Source organism: Danio rerio, chromosome 9, assembly GCF_049306965.1.
Source record: "Danio rerio strain Tuebingen ecotype United States chromosome 9, GRCz12tu, whole genome shotgun sequence".
NCBI classification, from domain to species: domain Eukaryota; kingdom Metazoa; phylum Chordata; class Actinopteri; order Cypriniformes; family Danionidae; genus Danio; species Danio rerio.
The window spans coordinates 29115321-29136591 of record NC_133184.1 but is presented as its reverse complement, the minus strand read 5'-3'; the positions used below and the strand labels follow the sequence as shown (position 1 = coordinate 29136591).

General features: G+C 35.4%; 1 protein-coding gene across 29 annotated transcripts in view; it reads left to right on the top strand.

Moving 5' to 3' along the window:
- stxbp5l (syntaxin binding protein 5L) overlaps positions 1–21271 on the top strand; it is a 235801-nt gene that overhangs the window by 185444 nt on the left and 29086 nt on the right. For 9 of the 29 annotated variants that reach the window (XM_021478740.3, XM_073912156.1, XM_009304754.5 and 6 more), the window contains 1 exon segment: positions 516–581. The exons of 2 other annotated variants lie outside the window; for them this stretch is intronic. In XM_021478740.3, coding sequence (XP_021334415.1) covers positions 516–581 — 66 coding nt within the window. 29 annotated transcript variants of the gene reach the window in all.

Below are 21271 nucleotides of genomic sequence, written 5' to 3'. Positions count from 1 at the left end.
GAACTGAATGGCCCAAAGATTCAGAATATAAAGCATACTCTGCCAATGGATTTTGTCTTATTTGTGAAAATGAGGCTTTCACTGCATTTGAAATACAAAAAAATTTGACTATTCAATGAAATTGATATTGCTGCAGTGCAGGCCTTACCATGTTTTTTCCGCGCTGTGCCTTCAGTAACATCTTTCTCTTGCACACAAACACACACACATGCATGAAATTGTTGGTGGTTTTGGTGCACATGTTTGATTCTGGAGGTATTAATCTTATGTCAGTGGTTCACATCAAAGTAGAACAACTACATCATGGTGTGCATATATAAGCTTATCATTTAAATATCATTATACGAAGATGTATAAATATCTTCCTTGTATCGCTCCAGGATCATGATGGTGTCTCAAACCACATTGTTCGTTGTGGTGGTTTGATGCATGCAGATGTGTTTGATGACAGTGGAACCCAGTGATTATAGTGAACTGCTTCCTCTCACTGTGCCTTATATGTTCCTCCATGGCAGGCCTTACGGAGCTTTCTGATAATCAGGTGTCTTTGGACCTAGAGAGGAGCAAGTCACCAACTTCAGGTAATCACAACCATCCATGACCACACCCACTTCAGATCATCACACGTATTTGAACGCCTTAAAATAGCCACACCCATTCAAGAACATGCAAATATTACTCTTCCGCTAGCCCCCGCACGATTGACCACACCCACCGACTTTAATTAAACCTTCTACCTTTTAGACACACCATTGATTGGTGAAATCTACTTATTATGACCACACCTACCACAGACAACCTTATATGCTTTTATAAATGAACCTATTTGTATTTCAGGCCAACAGAATTATTGTTGGCCACACTCACCACCTCTGATAATGGCACCCTTTCATAACCACATCCATAATTGGTCACACCTACTTAATTTAGTCTCATTCACTCATGACATTCACATCAGAGTAAACACCAATTTATACTTAACAGTATCCACATCCGTGATTGGCACTTCATCTTCGTCTACTGCACAGATCAGAATTTTTTTCTGTATTCTGCTGCACAACATATTTAGATATTTTATTTTTATATTTTAGACACATTGTTGCAACATAGGCTCATTCTGAAAATGTAGCCCTATATACATTTCTGGAGACCGTGAGTTATGTAGCCAGAAGTACGTATGGCTGCATTTGATTTTTTAAACAAACGCTATGGCGCGGTATGATGCCATTCCTTTTCGCGCTTACCAGCTGACCGCTTACCTGCTTAAGGACAGCTTTCCTGCTGTAACCAGTTTGTTACGTTAGCTTGCCATGTGCGTCGGCAGACTTGAGACGCAGAGAGGAGTTGACCACGATGATGGAGTTCGAGTTTGGTGAAGAACGATTCCAGAAGGCAGGTAAGACAAAAAAAGAATACAAAAGAATTATAAAGAAGTAAATAACAGGGTGAGAATGTGGTAAAATCTGAATCAGATGGCTTTTCTTCTTATGAATTGCTTTTGAAAATTGTTGGTTGGGTTTAGGGAAGTGGGTGGGCGAGTCAATCAATAAAATTGGTTGGGTTCAGGGAAGGAGGAGGGTGGGTCAGTCGATTGGTCAGTAGGTCAGTCATTCAATCAGTCAAACAGTCAGTCAACAGCGGCCTCTGGTGGATTTACGCAAGAACAGCAGGTGCGAATGGCAGTCGCACGAGAAATTTGAGATCTGAAAAGGCGTACACAGCGGCCTCTTGTGGATTCACGAAAACAAAAACTTTAAAGGGCCATGAAACCCCCTCGTTTCAGCAGGGTGTTTTCACACCTCTACTTTGGAAAAAGTCAGAAAAGTGGGCATGTCCAGCTCTGTTTAGGGGGGAGTGTCAGAGGAACTAAAGTGGGATGGTGTGGGAGTGTCTATTTGTGCACGCGCGAGTTTCAGAGTCAAAATACACACCCACACAGACAGGAGAAGTGTTTAACCTACATGGACATCTGTAGTCGAATTATTTGCCAAATTATTAAATGTTGGACTTTAACTGCAGTTTGGCTCTTTCATTCAGGGAATTCATTCATGCCCCTCGCGACAAACGAGATATTTGATTCGAGGATCTGCTCTAAGCGTGTATTTTTCATGCAATGTTTGATACCGCACGGCGAATGAGAGAAAAAAAAACTCCGCATTTCCCGGAAACTTAGATGCACACGGCAGGTAGCGTCAGAAAGCCGCGTGTGTTATTCCGGTCACAAAATGCGGTGCTAACATTTCTGCACTCAGTGCAATAGTTAACTTAATTCGATACGAACAAACTGAATAAACAAAGAGCACTGGTCGCTCACTTACCAAATCTGTAGAGACAGGACAATCACCAGCAAATAGAGCCGCGTCTTTATGGAGAGAATACTACAAGCAAATCCAGATTTCAGCGTTTGCAGATGAGAACAGCTCTCAGGTAAACAATAATCCTCCTTAGACATGTAAGTTATTGTTGTCGAGCGTCGCGTACACTGTTAATCCACACGTGAGTCTGAGCTCTCACAGAGAGAAAATGAAAACAAAACTTAACTGCAGCAAACTATAAAAGCAACACTTCACGCTTGTTTTGCCAACACAACGTGGCGTCTTTGTGGTGTAAAGACGGTGACACAAATGAATATTAATGAAGTTGCACAGTAGAGCACGCTGATTGGTTTGAACCAAGCCTTACTCATGCATTAATGTATCACACTGTAAGATGTAATAAGACACACTCTGGCACAGACGCCCAGTCTGCACGCTGGAATACACGCTATTATGTCATGACCGTGACGCAGCTTCAAAAATTCGTTTCAAACAGGAAGTACGAATTTGCTTGAAATAACGCAAAAACAACCAATTTACACTTTTTAGTGAAATATAAGTGTCCTAATAGTGCTTTTAGCAGTGTGGGACACATATATGACTGTCAACAGCTCAAAAAATGTGTTTTGGTGTTTCGTGACCCTTTAAAAAAAAACATACCCCCTGGATGTATTTCGTGGCCTCCCGAAATGTATATAGAGTTACATTTTCATAATGAGCCTGGGTTGCATTGTTTAGGGCTTATACAGTAAATAAAAAACCCTCATGTTCTCATGTTATTTAATACTATAACTACTGAGGCGGTTGTTTTAGAGTTTTTAATTTTTGCAATTTTTTGCATTCCCTGATTTTTACTAAAAATGGGTATATTTGTTTTTAACATTGTTATTTTATTCAAATTACAAAACAAACACACAAAAAATCAGATAATTTCTACCAAGAACTACCATCAAGGAGCATAGAATCACCAACAGGCAACACTCTAGTGCGATTTGAGAAACAGCCACTAGATGGCTGCCATTTTGGAATAAAAATTCCTATAGAACAGCAGCATATTATAAGTCTGTAAAATAAATTATTAAAAGTGCTGATGATTGCGATAGTAAGAGTTGTATTGGCATTTTTCAGGTTGTATCTAAGCTCTAATGCGCTTTTTAAATAAATAAATAAAAAAACAAAGCAGCTACTTGCCATCGCAACAGTAATAATATCCAATGAACAGCCGATCACTTTCACTCTAAAACGGCGGAATCCGGAGCTGTTGCTGCTATTGCAATGGAACATTCTATTGAGTGTCGCCTCTTGGTCATTCTAAGCACTTTGCTACCATTCACTGTCAGCTCATTTTCCTTGTGACTTTAAATATGCGCACATCTGTTGCCTAGCAACTTCATGCTAACAAAAAAATTACTTTCAGTTGGCGAAAGTGAAAATAAAAGCAAGGCACGGACATCCTAATGTGACCTTACATATACATTCATTGGCTGTATTACCAAAAAGATTGTACTTTTAGGGTGATGACTTAAATATTCAAAAAAAAAAATTATAACAGACATTCACAGCCATTTTTAATATTTCTATAGAAGCTTTGAATGTAAATATGACATTACAATATGACATCAGAATGACTGCTATAGTAATTCTAGTAGTTATAGAATTCTGGTAGTTCCAGGGTTAATGCACAGTTGTATGTGTATAAATCTAAATATAGTAAATATAAACCCTTTTGGCATCTTCAAACAAGAACTGGAAGTGTATGCAAATACATTTCAATGTGTAGTAAAAAGAAGTCATCTCTTTGCGGCTTGAAAAGACTTCAATTCACTATTCACTGTTTTATCAGTGTATACTTTTTTAGTTTTTATTGCAAAATATATGTAAAAAAATAAATAAATAAATGAATAAATAAAAACAAAAAAACAGAAAAACAAAACTTTGATCAAGCCATGTGATCTGCCAAGACTGCTACAAGCTATGAGAGAGTACCTAAGTGTCCACCTCTGTTTTCAATGCCACTTCCGTTTTCGCTTAACTAACCTTGATGTTCAAGTCGAATGCACTTAATCAATTCTTCGCCCAAACCTTGTTAGGCCACACCCACTTAACTCATGTTTAACCATGCCTACATCAATTCTCAACATTACATTTGACAATCAAGCCTATTCCTTATTTTGATTAGCCACACCCATTCCACATAACCACACCCATCTCTAATATCCACATACCACAGGAAACAATAACAAGGAGTGTTTAAGAGACATGCTAATATTAATCACTATGGTTTCACAAATGTCACAAAATTTCTGCTTGAATATCAAAATAGAAGAACTCACAAACCATCCTGCAGCTTTCTCCCGTTTTCCATTTGTCTTCTGTCTCCTTTTTTCTTTCCCTAAAGCACAGGTCTTCAGCCCCTAGAGGCTCTTTCCTCCATGCTCTTTACTCAGATGCCTTTGCTTCTCCTTTCTTCTTTAAAGCCATCATAACCTGTGTAGAATTTTTATGAGGGTATGATAATGTTTACAGAGCTGTACTCAATGTTTGTGTCGTCTCAGTGGGACGAACACGATGACAACAACCGTGCTTGTCCTTGAGGATCTAAATAAAGCTCTTAATTTAGAAGAAGTATTTCAGCAAAGCTTTGATTTCTCAGGGGGCGGGAAATATTGCATTGTGTCTGTTTTTAAGATTTTGTTGTTTGAAATATCAGAGGCACATTTTGCGCTGCGTCTCAAGAATACAAAATTGTCTGTCTGTTTTTCTCTCACTTCACTCTGATGTCTTGGTGCAGTCGAAGCTCTGCTCATTTTCCCAGTTCTCAGCTCAGCAGGCAGTCTGAAAGATGGAAGTCGCTTGGGAAGGAGAGCTGAGGGCTGGAGACTGACGTTAGTAGTTTGGGGGATCGAGAAGGGGATTTGAGATTTGCTTCTAGTAAAAAGTGGCAGCGGATCAAGTATTTGAAGGAATTTCTCACCTAAAAATCAAACATCTGGGAAAAATGAACACTCTAAAAAGGAATTTTGAAGAATATTCATGTTGTTTGCTTTCATAAAACAGTGACAGAGTTGTCAATTTTGGATGAGTTTATTTTCTTTAAGAAGCCTTTAGTGAAGCATAGCAGTCATGAATCTGTGATTTTCTCTAGAATGTTCTTTGGTGAAGAACTGGCTGTCAGCACTGCATCCTTTATGGGTTTCTTTCTGTGGGATTTGTTGCTTTGGCTTCAGGCTTGTGAGTAATTTGGAGGTTTTTGTTTTTTTTGTGGAAGCAGCTATTATGACAGGACTCCGGAAATGGCCTTCTACGATTGGCTGGGGATTTCTGGCAAAAATTGGACTGTGATTCTGGGCATCAGCCACTGATGCATTAGAAGAGAGCTTGAAGGATTATTGGATAAATTATAAATAATGATGTAGAGAGAGAATGTAGAAGAGATGATGAACAATATTTGTGTGTATATATCAGAATTATTAGCCCCCCTGTTTACCCCCCCCCCCCCCCCCCCCCGACAGAGATAAGATAATATTTTATTAGATATTTCTCAAGACACTTCTATTAAACTTAAAGGGACATTTAAAGGCTAAACTAGTTTAATTAGGTTAACTAGGCAGGTTAGGGTAATTAGGCAAGTTATTGTATAACAATGGTTTATTCTTTAGGCAATCGAAAAAAAATATAGCTTAAAGGGGCTAACAATTTTCACCTTAAAATCGTTTTTAAAAAAAAATAAAAACTGGTTGTATTCTAGCCAAAATAAAACAAATAAGACTTTCTCCAGAAGAAAAAAAAAACGCAGACATACTGTGAACATTTCCTTGCTCTGCGAAACATAATTTGGGAAATAAAAAAATTAAAAATCAAAAAATCAAAGGAGGGCTAATAATTCTGACTTCATATATACTTTGTATATATATATATATATATATATATATATATATATATATATATATATATATATATATATATATATATATATATATATATATATATATGAGCAGTTTCACACTCGTAGCAGTGAGATATGGCTGTATATCAGCACTGGTGGGAGGCGTGCGTTGCGGCCGAGTGCGTTAGCGTTCCACCAGTGCTGATATACAACCATATCTCATTGCTATGAGTGTGATATTGCGTTTATACAACAGCTTGATGGCAATCAAACACGGAGGGTCTAATAACAGGATGGTTGCGGGAGATTGGTCTGAAATAATCCCAGGTAAAAGTGTCAAGGCTTACCAGTTTAATAATGATTTGATCTGCTGTAGTTAGAAACCAGACTGTTATAAGCTTCTAAGTGAAAGGACTTATTATGCGGTTCTGTCGCCATCTTGTAGAAAGAAAACGTCAATCGTTTTTGTTGTACACAATGGCAGGCTAATGGCTGTCGACGAGCTCTCTCTGAAGTTGTAAATATTTTAAAATAGGCACTATTCTTACAAATAATCTGCATAGTTGCAAAACAACTACATCCTCGACTAAAAAAGCCTCAAAAGTACATTTTGTTGTCTAACAGCAGTAATATTTGTCAAACTGTAGTGTCTCTCTGCTTGTTGCTGGCTGTATGTGGGCGGAGTAATACACAAAGAGTAAAGAGGCTGTACGGGTGCTGATTTTACTTAAATATCTCACGGCTAATCAGCCAATCAGATTCGAGAACCAGACACACACACACACACACACACACACACACACACACACACACACACACACATATATATATATATATATATATATATATATATATATATATATATATATATATATATATATATATATATATATATATATATATATATACACACACACACACACACACACACACACACACACATATATACACACACACACACGCACAAACACACACACACACACACACACACACACACACACATATATATATATATATATATATATATATATATATATATATATATATATATATATATATATATATATATATATCACAAGTTTATTTGACTTTAGTTGAAGGAAGTGTGAATTTTAACCTAATATTTAATTGCAATTCTGAAAACAAACATGTTTCAGGGATCCAGCCTCTCTATTAACTCATCTCTATTAACTTTGTGTCTTTTCCTTGGGTGGAGGTTACATTGTAATTTGCATATCACTCAATGTGTTGTGCTACATTTTAAAGGGGAGATGGTGAACCTTGATTTGATGGAAATTGGCTGTGTCAAATAAATGTTTGATGACTGGTATTATTTGACCTTTTTTTCCTTTTAGCTATTACTTTTGTCTCTGCATTTGGATGTGTGCTTTTGAAAGTAGCAATAAGCCAGAAAAAAATAAATAATGAATAAGCTCAAGGTTGCACAGATGGTTCTGGTGCTGTTTTCCTTGCGTTTGCTCATGGGCACAAACTCTTTACCATTATGAGCTCTTTCTGTGTCATCCAACATCACCTCTCTTAACATAAAATTGCTTTGGCTGATGTATTTACTTTATCTGTAAAAGCTTGTCATTATCTTTTAACTTTTTTTTTCTCTCCTCTAACCCGGATCTCATTTTTTTCTTGCCTTATTTGTTTGCACTTATTCATATCATCTCTGACCTCCTAGCAAACTTTCTGTTTTCAGTCTCCCCTGCTCTCCATCAGGTCCAGTAATTGGGCCACACTCCACTTTGAAGTTCTCTTAAGTGTTTTCTCTCTCTGTCTAGTCGACTAGTTGTTGTTTGTGCGGGTGTTGTTTTTGTCAGCGGGCTTGAGGTGTTTTTTTTTTAGACCCTGCTGATTGTGGCATAGTGCCAGCTGGTTAATAAGACAAGATGTCAGCCATCAACTGTGACCGGGAAAGATATTTATTTTTAAGACAAAAAAAAAAATGTTTTGAAATGAAAGATAAAAATAAGAACAAAAGAAAGCAAATGTGAGAGGACAGAAAGCGGTAAATTGTTTTCCATTATTTCTGATGAGCTTATTGTACCCATCTAACCCACAGACTTATAGCAATATACACTCACCGGCCACTTTATTGGGTACACCTTACTACTAGTACACCCTAGGACCTACTAGGAACCTCTTTTGCCATCAAAACTGCATGCCTTAAGCCTTCGTGGCATAGATTTAGCAAGGTACTGGAAATATTCCTCAGAGATTTTGGTCAATGATACAGTGGCATCACACAGTGGCTGCAGATTTGTCAGCTGCACATCCATGATGTGAATCTCCCATTCCACTGCATCGCAAAGGTGCTCTATTGGATTGAGAACTGGTGACTGTGGAGGCCATTTAAGTGCAGTGAACTTCAAGAAACTAGTCAAAATATGTTGCATAATTTAACTATGTAAAATCCAAATTTGGATTAATCTTAATAAAAGAGAATTAGAAATTAGCATTTAGTTTGTGCTTGCAATTCTTAGACCACAAAATAAATGAATAAATGCAACATTTTTAATTTACCAGCATTTTACATCCGTTAACATGCCTTCATATTTTCTTGTTCTATGTTAAGAGGCAAAGCACAGGACAGGGTTGATGTAACTGAGTAACATATGCTTTGCTGTTCTTTTCTGTGCTCAATTTTTCATCCATTTGTCTTTTATTATCTTCATCTGATTAAAATAAGCTTTTTACCTCTCTGTCAAACCAGTTAGGTTAAAATAAATGAATAAATAAAGTAATTAAATAAAATAATGCATGCATGGTAAGGTTTGATAATGCATATGTGTAATTATAGGCTTTTATGTTGCTGTGACGCACTGCATTTGCTAGCATGACCTCATTATAATTCACATTTGAGAGTGAAAGGTTGTAAGCTGATGCCGCAGCACAGATGGTCGACATTGTAGATGCTTTATATTGGCATCAAATGGCAAGAGTCAGTATTTAGAAGCTTTTGGCCTGACAGTTCAAAAAAAGGACTGAGGAAGGCTATTAATACAGTAAAGACAGAATAACCAGGAGACCTGCGATACGCCTGTCAGCTTTTCACAACACTGTTCTCTCATCTTTACCCTCAGCAGTTTGGCCTCAATTCACACAGCAGTCATGATTTATGCCATCAGGTCGACACCTGCAGTGGGTCTTATGAATTTATCATGTGTGATGAGGTTAAATGCAGGGGAAATCTCCACCATTCTGTAGCTGATGAAGATGCTCGTGTGCACTGATGATGAATGAAGCGTGTCATGTGCTGCTCTATAAATTCTACAAGTTATTTTCCAACCTCTAGATTGAATAAAAGTCGATGCAAGGACAAGTCAAAGGTTCCTTAAATAAGAGATTAAAATCTCTGATTTATTAATCATATCAGTTACTTTAAGAGAGGTCTGTTTCTGCCAAGAAAAAAGATAACTAATTTGTTTTATTAAGCAATTTTGGATTTATATATTGTAACTTTGGGTTTATACTTCATAATTCTGACTTCTCCTTCATAAGCATTGTTACTTATTGCTATTTTTTTTGCATTCATAGACTTTCCTGCAATTCAGAATTTGTCATTCAAATCTGAGTTAATTTAAAGTTTACATATTACAATTGTCCTCACAATTATGAGGTGTAAAAACTCACAACTGCAAGTTTATAATTAGAAATTGTGAGATACCAACATGCAAATCTGTCAGAATTACAAAATATGAACTATGATTTATGATAAAAGTCTAATTGTGACACAAAAAGTGGCAACTACATTTGTAGGGTTCAATAATTATTAATATTTGTTTGATTTCCAGTGCAAAATCAAGCTTCCATACTTAACAGATTCTAAATCAGTTTACAATTAAAACAATTATTTGTATTTAACTTGAATTTAAGTAAAGGAAGTCAAGTCTGTTTGGCAACTTTAATGCTTTGAAACCATATTTGTTTTACACATATTCTAATGTATCATTTGTAATACACAACATTAAATAAATGAAAATAAATAATGCATACTAGACTATTTGTTATTTTTTATATATTATATTTTATATTATTCATTCAGCCACCAAGATACCTTTTATGTTTATAGTATTGTATATTAATTTCATATTAGTTTAATTTATTAATATTAATGTTTCCATAATGCGATTACAATAGGATTTTGGCGATATTGCAATTAACCTTTGTCTCAGGTACACACAATACTTCAGTCAATCTAATGCGATTAAACTCATAATTGTAATCAATTACTTGCAAGTATGTACCATGTGCCATTATTATTCAGAACAGGTTTGTAAACAACTCTTTATCCAGTGATAGGGGAATAAAAAAAAAAACGCATTACAGCTATTGCACTGAATAGATATATGTTTTGCATATTTGATATATATTTAGAGTGAAACAGTTGCCAGTAAACACCAGTTTACAATATTAAGAATGGCAGTAAAAATAACCACACTACATTACACTTCGGACCAAATACACTGAAAAAAATAATTCAAAGATGAAGAAAGATCAAAGATCTTGGATTTACTAAAATTGCTAAAAGTGGTTGCAAACAATTTATTTGGGCTGAATTTTAACAAACAAATTAAGTTGAACCATATAAATTGCTTGCAAAAATTTGCAGAAATCATTTTTTTTCAGTGTAGTAGGAAAAATAAAACGTACATGTAAACAGTCGTAAAGAGTAAATTAATTTTATTGTTATGAATCAAATCTGCACTCTGACTACTTTTGTGCATATAAACAAATTATATACATAAGCTGCACATTTTTGGTAAACTTTGATTGTCAGTATTCATTCCTCAGTTGAACAATGTTATTTGAACATTGACAAACATCCCCATAAACTGTAACAAAAAAGCTGGGTTCCACACAGTTCCTTCATGTTGTCCCAACACAAATTGATTAAGTTAATTTAATTGTTTTTTACAAATTTAAGTAGACAAAACATAAATATTTAAATTATTATATATTGAACAAGATAATTAAGTTGTCCTCAAAAAACTGAAGAATTGTGTTAATTCAGCTCATTTTTAATTAGTTTGAATAACAAGCAGCAAACACATTTTTTTTAATATACCTGTACTGTATTTATATGTGCTTTCTGTTTGACCAAGATAAATGCATTGTGGACTGACTATCTTAAAAATATTTAAAAGATTTTGTGCTCATACAAAACACCATTATGTCGAGTGATAGTGTTACAGAGGTATTTAATAATTGTTTGACTAAATACTGTTGAAAATTTTAACTCATTATTTTCATTAACGTTCTTGAAAGGTTGAATACCACATAGAAATATTGCTTAGACCAAATTTGGACATGCTGAGGATCTTTAAAGTGTTTGAACTGTGACAAAGACAGATATTTTAATATTTCTCCAGTGTGATTTTTTTATTTTCCTGTAGTAGCAACCTCCTGTTATAAATCCCGATGACCTTTATCAAGCTGATTGGTTGTATGAGACTGAGCCTGGAATGTGACATTGACTATGTGATCTTTGATTTCCAGCACCCTACACCCCTTCCCTCCATAATGACCCTCGAGGCACAGGGGAACCTGTGTCCAACCTCCGCTCCTGCCACTACAGTCCTGTCTTTTACCTGCTGGACAATGGTAAGAATGTGTCCAGCCTATTGAAAACAGCCACACGCACCGGTCTGCAGCTCTTGCTCCTTTGAGTCTGCGTGTGTGTCTGTTTGTTAAGAGTTGCATGCTGCTGTAGAAGTAGCTCATAGTGGCCTGTTCACGCTCTGTGCTGCTGCAATGCAGGTGTGTGTGTGTGTGTGTGTGTAAGTTTGCTTCACATGTGGCTATCATTGGCATGTGTGTGATTAGAGCATGGTAGTATGTAGTGTTGTGTGTGTTGATGAGACAGGCGATGTTGTGACTGATTGTGAGTTTGAGGTCCGTTGGGATCAAACGGCCCTTATGTTTTTTTTAATATCTTTTTACAGTAGTTCAAGTATTGCTGTTGGTTTTTTGTGGCTGACACTTGAATATTGATCTTACGGAAATTCATTAAATTCTGTAGGTCAAGTTTAATTTAAAAGGGAGCGAGTTTGAGTTTGCTGTTAAGAGGAAATGGTAGGCTTCATCAATTTTCTCTTTTCTTACAGTTTTATTTAGTTTCCGATCCAGACACTGCAATTAGCATTAGCACTATTGGCAGGTCATTGATATAGTTTGTAGAGAAGGGTACAACAGGGCAAAGGAGAATGCGATAAGAAAAGAAATGTTCTTTAAAGTATTTTGATACTACACTGTAAAACCCAAAAAGTTAAGGTAACTCAAACCATTTGAGGAAATAGATTGCAACAAACCATTTAAGTGCAAAAACTACTCCTAATGAGTACTGTGAACATACTCCATTTGAAGTAATGAGGTATTTGTTAACCCATTACCTTCAACACTGAGTTCAAAACTCTTTTCAAATAAGTAGAATTAACTTTCAGTAAATTTTGAGTTAACTACACTCACTTCATTTGATAATGTCGACTTGATAATGTTGACACACTCAATTTTTTTAATGGTATTTTTTATATTCTGCAGTTATTAAACGACAACAAAAAGTTACATGGATTGTTCATGCTATCGGTCTCAGATATATTGCATACAGTCTAATGCAAAGAAATAATAATGTCACTTACAGGTACACTAAACCTCACTGAGCTCCTATTTTACAGTTTTAAAAGTAATACTTTTAAAAGATTGTAAAATCCATGCATTGTGCATTTCGATTCAGTGAGTCCACAAAAGACCCTCAAGGGTTTATCTGTTAGCTTTTAGTAGCACAACCCTTTATAATTGTACTTTTTTTGTACCATTGAGAACACATTTTGTTCTGTAAACATTTGATATGCAACATTTGAATTGAATTCATTCACTGATTAACGTATCTTACAAATGACTAGTGCTCAGCTTGTAGTCAATGTTAAATCTGTAATCAGATTTAAGTTTTAATAGTGATGTATCTGTGCTACTGGCAGAAATATAATATTGACAACTTTTCAAATAACTCTTCATAAGATTTATTTTCATAATACCATATTTATATGGAATTTGATGCTGAAGAACTAACTTGTGGCAAAAAAAAAGTTTAGTTAACCTGCTAGAAAGAATGAAACCCAAATATTTTGGCAAATTCCTCCATCTTGTGAAAAGGACCGTGTTGTTTGTCTTTGCAGGTTTTGACTTGAAATCTATAAGCAAACCTGAACATCTTTTCCCATTTAATGTATCAGTCATATTTAAAAAAAAAAAAAACTGAACACCCTGTGGCTCAGCCTGTTACAGTAGCCATGCCCCAACCTCTAACTATTGGTCAAGCTGGAATGCAATTGACAGATTTGAGAGGACTGCTTGAAATATTTTGATAGTGCCCTTTATACTTATAAATCCCAGCATGCACACGTGTCAGATGAGCAAAATTCAGCCATCGTCAAGACAACTTATCTTAACCTCCAATAATGATGTCAAAAGATGTTGATTTTAGATTCTGTTGGAAAGTGGCCAAAATCCAACACAGAGCCAACATCTTAAACCATCGTCATATTGACATCAAATACTGACATTTATTCGTCAGGTATGGCAACCACTAACTTCTGATAGACATCAAAGTGGGAATATCCACACAACGTCAAGCTGTAACATCATTAGACGACGTTGATACTTGGTTGATTTTAGGTTGGACATTAGACATTGACGTCGGCCTGATGTTGGGTTCTGACATAAACCCAATTTTCATTTCTAAAAAAAATGCAACGTTAGGGTACATGGTCAATCTGACGTCATGTTGACGGGCCGTGCTCATAAATGAACTCATAAATTGCGTTAAGTCAGGGGTCAAAAACTTGTTCCTTGAGGGCCGGTGTCCTGCAGATTTTAGCTCCTACCAGAATCTAACACACCTGAACAAGCTAATTGAGGTATTACTAGGTATACTTGAAACACCCAGGCAGGTGTGTTGAGGCAAGTTAGAGCTAAACTCTGCAGGCACACTGGCCCTCCATGGATCAAGATTGGTGACCCCTGCGTTAAGTAGTCAATGACCTGGATTAGGAGAAATTAATTTAAAACATGCATGTCACCTTAATTTTGTGGAAACTTACTGTTTCAATGATTTCAAAAATATAGTTTGCTTCCTGGATACAATTTACATTATTTACACTGACTGCAAAGCTTTCTCTGACAGCATGGCTGAAAGCATGATAATTCCATTTATGCTAATAGTGCTTTTGCTCACTTTTTAAAATGTGCTGCATGTGAATGGCCTTAAGTGTTGGCTCATTTTGAAGATGTAAAATCTACCAGGTCACTTCACAGCTCGTCAAGCTGTGTTGCTAATCGATGACCTACTCTTTTTCTAGGGGTTTTCTCTTTTCTTGGGCTTCTTATTTTAGCCAAACTAATACAGCAGATTTCTGAGAAAGAACTGTGCCTGTTGTCTACATCTTTACTTCGGAAATATATCAGTTTCTTCAGTTTAGTGGATGCTGACGTGAGCTGAAAGCAAAGCAGTCTGTAATTTATTCAAATTGTAGAGCAGAATAGCTGAAGACATTTTTTGAGATCATTCCAAAACAATCCCAAATTACTGTTCATCTCAGTCAGGCTCACGGAGGAGTCGGTGGGATTGAAGCCACGGTGTTCTGAACATTCTAACGAGCAGCTAAACGACTCCTGAAATTGTGCCCATGGAAGGAAAGAACAAAGAAAAAAAAAGAAACAATAATACAGAATGGCCACTTGAGGTCTGATGTTGAAATCAGTTGGTGCCAGATGTGATGTTTGGCATTGTAGCTTTACCACTGGATAACAATAAGTAGATATGTCCAAGATGGATTTGTTAGTCCGCATTGGTTTATTCACAGAGAAAATAGCTTGCAAAATGGCTTTAATGTGCTCATCTCTCATATCAACATGTAGCCTGCTCTTCCTCTCCATCTCTCTCATGTTTGCGCACCTGCACATGTGTGTGCAGACTGATCTTATCAGCGTACAGGCTAATGGGAAAGACTCCACATCTAAGGCATGAGTTATTGATCCCGGAATTTTAATTACTGCTATTTCCAGGAGCAATTTCCGATTTGTGTTATGTTCAGATCGCATCCGTCCCCACTTTCCAGGAAAAAGAGTGGGAGAAAGAAGGATACAGCTGTACCTTAATATGAGTTTTTAAATGGTTTTTTAAGTGTTTTTTTTTTTTGTCTTTTTTGCTTCTGATGTCTGAGGTTCAAACCAATCCAGTGCTTTAAAGATCCATTAAATTTAATTTGGTTTATCAGGTCACAGGCAGACGAGGGAGACTAATGTTTGAATGTTTACACTGGTGTTGTAGCAGCTATTTTGTTCATTTTTGACAACTTTCTTGATTTATGTGAGGTAGGACTCCATGAATGAGTGTAAAGTTGGTGCCTTTTTTGACTTTATCATATAAAATTGTGAAATAAGCTCACAATGTTTTCATATGCACTCCAAATAAAACCATGGAAAACAATAAGAAGAGCAGCAACTTGAATGCTAATGTGTTTGGATCAAGCGTATGATTTCTGATTCCCATCTAAAAAGTGTGATTCAACAATGACTTGCAAGACTTGAAGACTTGATGATGATCTTCAACTGAGAAGAGGATCTTTTGTCAATGAATTTAATCGGTTTTGAATGGGTTTTTAACTACTCATGGAAGTGTTCAATGTGGACAATCACAAAACATTTTGAAACCTGTTTACACCTGTGTTTTCTGTTGTCTACTTTTAATTAGTTCAAAAATTAAGTTATATATTAGACATAAGCATGTAAATTTCCTAGTTTGAACAATCCCCAAGAATAATTTTGAATATAACTTATTCCAGCTCTCTATAGCAGTTGTAAATGTCAACGTCCTAATATGGCACTATTAGAGAAAATGGTATAACTACACCATGGGTTTCTAAAAGTCATCTTTCTTTCAAATCGAATGAATTCATTTGAATCAGAATGAAATTAAATTTTTTAACACATATCAAACTCTTAAAAGTGCCAAGTTGAATAGGAGTGCTAATGGATAGACTTCTCCACATATTATAGGCCTCCTTGGTCAACACAGGAAAGCAAATTGCATTCATAAAACCATTACCTGGACTCTATAAGTGGAAAAGCATTAGCAGTGTGGTGAAAATGACTAAAATCACACCTTACTTTAATAACATACTACTGAAATGATGCTTAAGAGGAGAGTGTCATGTTGAGAAGTATTTTGTGTGTTTTAGTGACACAAACTAGAGGCTTTGTGTGACTTTCTTTGGGATAAGATGGTTGGTTATTAAATGATTTTATTTAATTGCGTAGCAATGGAAGCTGATGAAACAGTATTTTGAATCCACTCATACATTTTTCATTCCAGCGGTAATACTACCATATATTACTTCTCAGACATTTAGCTCAGAATATGCTGTATCCTTTGCAGTGCAAAATGCTTGCAAAATGTTGAACTTTTATCATTTATTTCTACACTTTAATTTGAACCTCTGTTTGTGTTTTTATTGTGTGTGCATGCACATGTGATTGGGTTCTGTGCATTTTATTGTGGTTTCTATTCAATAAAATACTATGGATATCAACTGTTACACCCTATTTGATGATTTTTAAATTAATTATAGAGTTTTTCCCTCATCAACATGGGGAAAATGGAAATAAAAATTGATAGTGGTTTATTGTTTATGAGTTGTGTTTATAGTGTATATGCATTCTGCATGCATGTGTAAAGATGATCTATTTGTCTGGTGACAGTATACGATTGGGCATGACTGTTGAATGAAACTTCACATGTCGGCATGCACACCTGCATGATTTACACAAAAGGTTTTTCTTTTGATTAATATTCATTTGAGCCGATCTGTTTATTTTTTATTTTTTGACCTCTGCATCTTTTGCCTTTTGTTTTCTTTTGTTTTCTCTTTTTTTTTTAATGGATTAATTGCTCCTTTCTGTCCTATTTTGTTTTGTTTCAGTCAAGGGACCAGGCAGAAAGTTAAGTCTACCCACAGATCTTAAGACTGATCTTGGTACGGTAGGCCGAAAGCGAGCAGTTCATTTTCTTTAATCTTGCCTTCGATTCATCAACTTTCTCTGTTTCCATCCTGTTGAGAATGACATGATGAAGCCCCTTGTCCTTGCATTTTGCAGTTCATTTTTAATGCATTTTTGTTATTCTTTCACTTTCTTCTCATTTGAATTCATGAAACAGTGCAAAATTTCCTTCCTCACATCTCTGCGTGTGGCCTTTTTTAAATTATCAAAACAATTACGCTTCTCAGTGTACATTTTGCAAGTGTTTACAAAGGTGGTTTGTTCAACATACTCATTCCTAAGTTGAGAAAGGTATCATCCTGAAATCTCGCTCTCCTGCGACTGGTTCATTCTTTACGTCTAAACAGCCTTGCACCATCATAATTGGGTCATTCTATACCTCAGAACATGCTCTAACCCTACTGGACCATTCTTTAACTCTATGAAAGCCTGCTCATTTGTGATTGGACCATCCTCTACCTCTGAATGACATGCACTATTGTAATGAGATCATTCTTTGCAAGTGAGTTTGCCTCATCGTGACTTGGACCATTCTTTTGCCTTTTTTTACGGAAATCCTCCAAATTGTCTCTGTCTCTTTCGCTGAGTATCTCTCCTTGTTCTCTTTTCATTTTTCTTCTCTTTGTCTGGCTTTTTTTAATGCTAGGCTGTGACTAACACACCTCTCGCTGAGGGCTGAACAATTTCCTCTTCCATTTCTTGTGCCAAACTTGACCTAATGTTCAATAATGAAAGTGTTCCTTCAACAGGTCAAGCTGTGCCGCATTAAAATGGAAAATAGAGCGTCTGGGCCATGAATGATTATACTTGTTTCTAATCCTCAAAGGTTTTGATTTGCACTTGGAAAAAATTAGAAAGCACTAGAGTCTCAGGTCATTTTTAAAATAAAAATAGTTTGATGGTTCAGGTTAAAGAAGCATTAAAAAGGACATGAAAATCAATACTTATTAGAATTTTGGAGGGTTTTGTGAGTGTAATGTGTGTGCGTGAGGCTGAAATGGAGTTAGTGTGTGTATGTTTAACTACAGGTAGGTTTGGGTCACTTTGTGTAGTTTTGTGCTGTAGAACTGTCTCCCCTTGAATGCACTGGGGCCTACACAATATTTTTGTACTCTTTTTTTTTTTTTAAATTGAGATGTTTTCATTTAGAAAAACCGACCCTAGTGCAGGCCAGGGAAAACAGATGTGAATATATCTGCGGACTGGGCTCCATTTTTTTTAGGCTTTCTCATCCTGATTCTTCCTTGAGATCTAAATTGATGCTATTTTAACAAATTCAAAATTCTGCATTAAAATCAGTTTGAAGATTGAAGACATATTGCTTATAAAGTAATAAATAATTACTACAAAAAATAGCTTAGGAAATAGACCACCATTTATTGCTTACAGTATATTAAAATACAGTTAAACTGTTCAATTTCAGAATACTATAACAATGCAAAATACATTTATTTGTCTATAACATTTTAAAATACACTTTCTAAAATTTACACTCCATGGTCACATGATCATTTCCAGTGTTGGGGGTAACGCATTACAAGTAACGCGAGTTATGTAATAATAATAATAATAATAATAATAAAAATAACAATAATATGACTTTTCCTAGTCACGAGTAAAGTAAAGCCCATGGTCAGATCACATGATTTTAATTGCGGTTATGAAAGTCACTGTCAGACTATGCAATATATTTTTTTTTTTTTCTTGAAAAAATCTTTTCGCGAGTGACAAATGTGCCAGACTACACGTTCCTTCACAATCAGTCATCTTGGGACGTCTGTGATGAAGGTTATTTCCCAAAGCAGTCACAAGTGTTGCTATAGAGATATTCTTTATCTCAATTAAAATTTTTCTTTAATCTTATTTCAATTTCAATAAACACTGATACTTGTTGACAACTAATAACTAAATTAATTAGGGGCATTTGTTACAACATGGATAGGATAAAACTTATGTTTCCTTTTTAATATTAGAATATTTTCTTTGAAATCTAAATTTAAATTATCTTGCCAGGGTTGCTTAATAAACATTACTTCTGCCTGAACTTGCCGCGAGTGAAATGGAGGAAATGAACATTAGCACATCAGCAGCTGCAAGGAGGGTTTGTGAGGCGTCACTGGCATGGCATTGGTTGTCATGAACTATGCCACATTACACAAGAAGAAACAATTGAATCTTGTCACAGCGCCCATTTGTCACTAATGAATCCCTACGTCAAGGAAATCGAGTCCAAATCATGACAAGTCAGAATATTTGAATTACTTTTTAGATTAGTTCATACGCTTTTAAAAATTTGTTTATGTTAAATTAAAATTTGTGTAATCACATTGAACCACACTCAATAAGAGAACAAGCTTCTCGCAGGAACAAACAAAACTAAAATGGCAGAGCATTACATTTCTATGATGGAAATATTCTCATTATTTTAAACACAAAAAGAAAATGGGATTGTCTCAATGGACAGTGATTTTACTTAACTAATAAGACAAAAATACAAAACTCATTGCTTTCAACTTTTCATTAATCTATATATACAGCATGTATAGTGTCTGAAAGTTCTCAGAAGGTAACCTTACTAAAAAAAAAATAATTAGTTTTTATTTTTAAAGGTAAATAAAGGTGTAGAATATACCATCATTAAATACAGAGCTTTTCTATCTAAAAATAACCTGCAAGTTCTGAAAGGGAACAAGCCCCAGGCAGGTATGAAAAAGTAACTAAGAAGTAACTCAAATGTAACATAACATTTTAATTTCCATAAAAAGTAACTATGTAACGCAACTAGTTACTTTTTTGGAGTAACTCAACATTGTGATGCATTACTTTCAAAAGTAACTTTCCCCAATGCTAACAATAAAAAATAGATGGTAAAAAATAGAATGGTTCACATCCAACTTTTAGCATTGACCCAGTGAAAAATAGATAATTTATCTCAAACAATCTTCATGAGAGCTTTTTTATTATAGCCTGGTACAAAGCATATTTGTCTTGTTGAAGAAGGTCAATTAATTTAAATTCTCTTATTTTCTAAACAAGAAGATATAGATTCAATCACAACAAAAGTTCCCATAAAATGTTCATTCACCCAAATAAAAAAATAGGGTAAGGGTTTACATCTAAATTTGATCACTTGAGCCAATGAAAAATAAAAATCTGTTTAAAAAATGTTTAAAGCCCGTAAATGTAAAAGCATATTGATAATACGCATGCACTGACATGTGTGAGTAACCTTTAAATTTTACATTGGTCAAAACAAATATTTCTTAGTTTAGCTCATAATCAAAAACATTCGTATTTAACAATGTTTTAAACTTAAAATATATCACTTGAAAAATTAACCAATTAATATTAAACTGAAATGAAAGATACATTTTTAATTGGTTGTACTGCTTTAATTTTCTCACAAACCCAAAATTCAATGCTATTGAAAAGAAAAAAGTGTAGTCTTACAGATGGTGTTCTGAATAGTGCTTTGTTTTACCATGAGTCAGTGTCAAAGTTATAGTTGCCAAGTCTACAGTGCAGTATCTATACAACTGACTGAGTAGAGATCCCACTGATATGACATGACAGCAAAAAGTCTAGATTTCTATGGCTGTGTTGGCATAAAATTGATTGATATAAAATAGAGGAAGGAAGAGAACATACACAGCTAGAATGTCAAAATAGTCAAGAGTCAGTCAAAATCTCACGAGTACTGTGGTATAAATAAACAAGAGATGTCTCCATCTGAGGGGTTCTGGCTATAGGATACAGTATCTCATGAGGTATAGATGCTAGTAAGACATTGATCTGGGTGTATTGCTGAAAAATGTGCTGTTTTCGATGCAGGGAGTTTGGATCTAGGTCTGTTCCTGCATACTCATGCAGACCTCCCTCAACTTTCTGCATAAACAGACTGCAGATGGAAGCTTCTGTTTTTCTCTAAAAATCACCTCCACCTTCATCCTTTCAAGTGTTTGATCTGAGAAGGGATGAGAAAGCCTCTCTGAATGCTTAATTT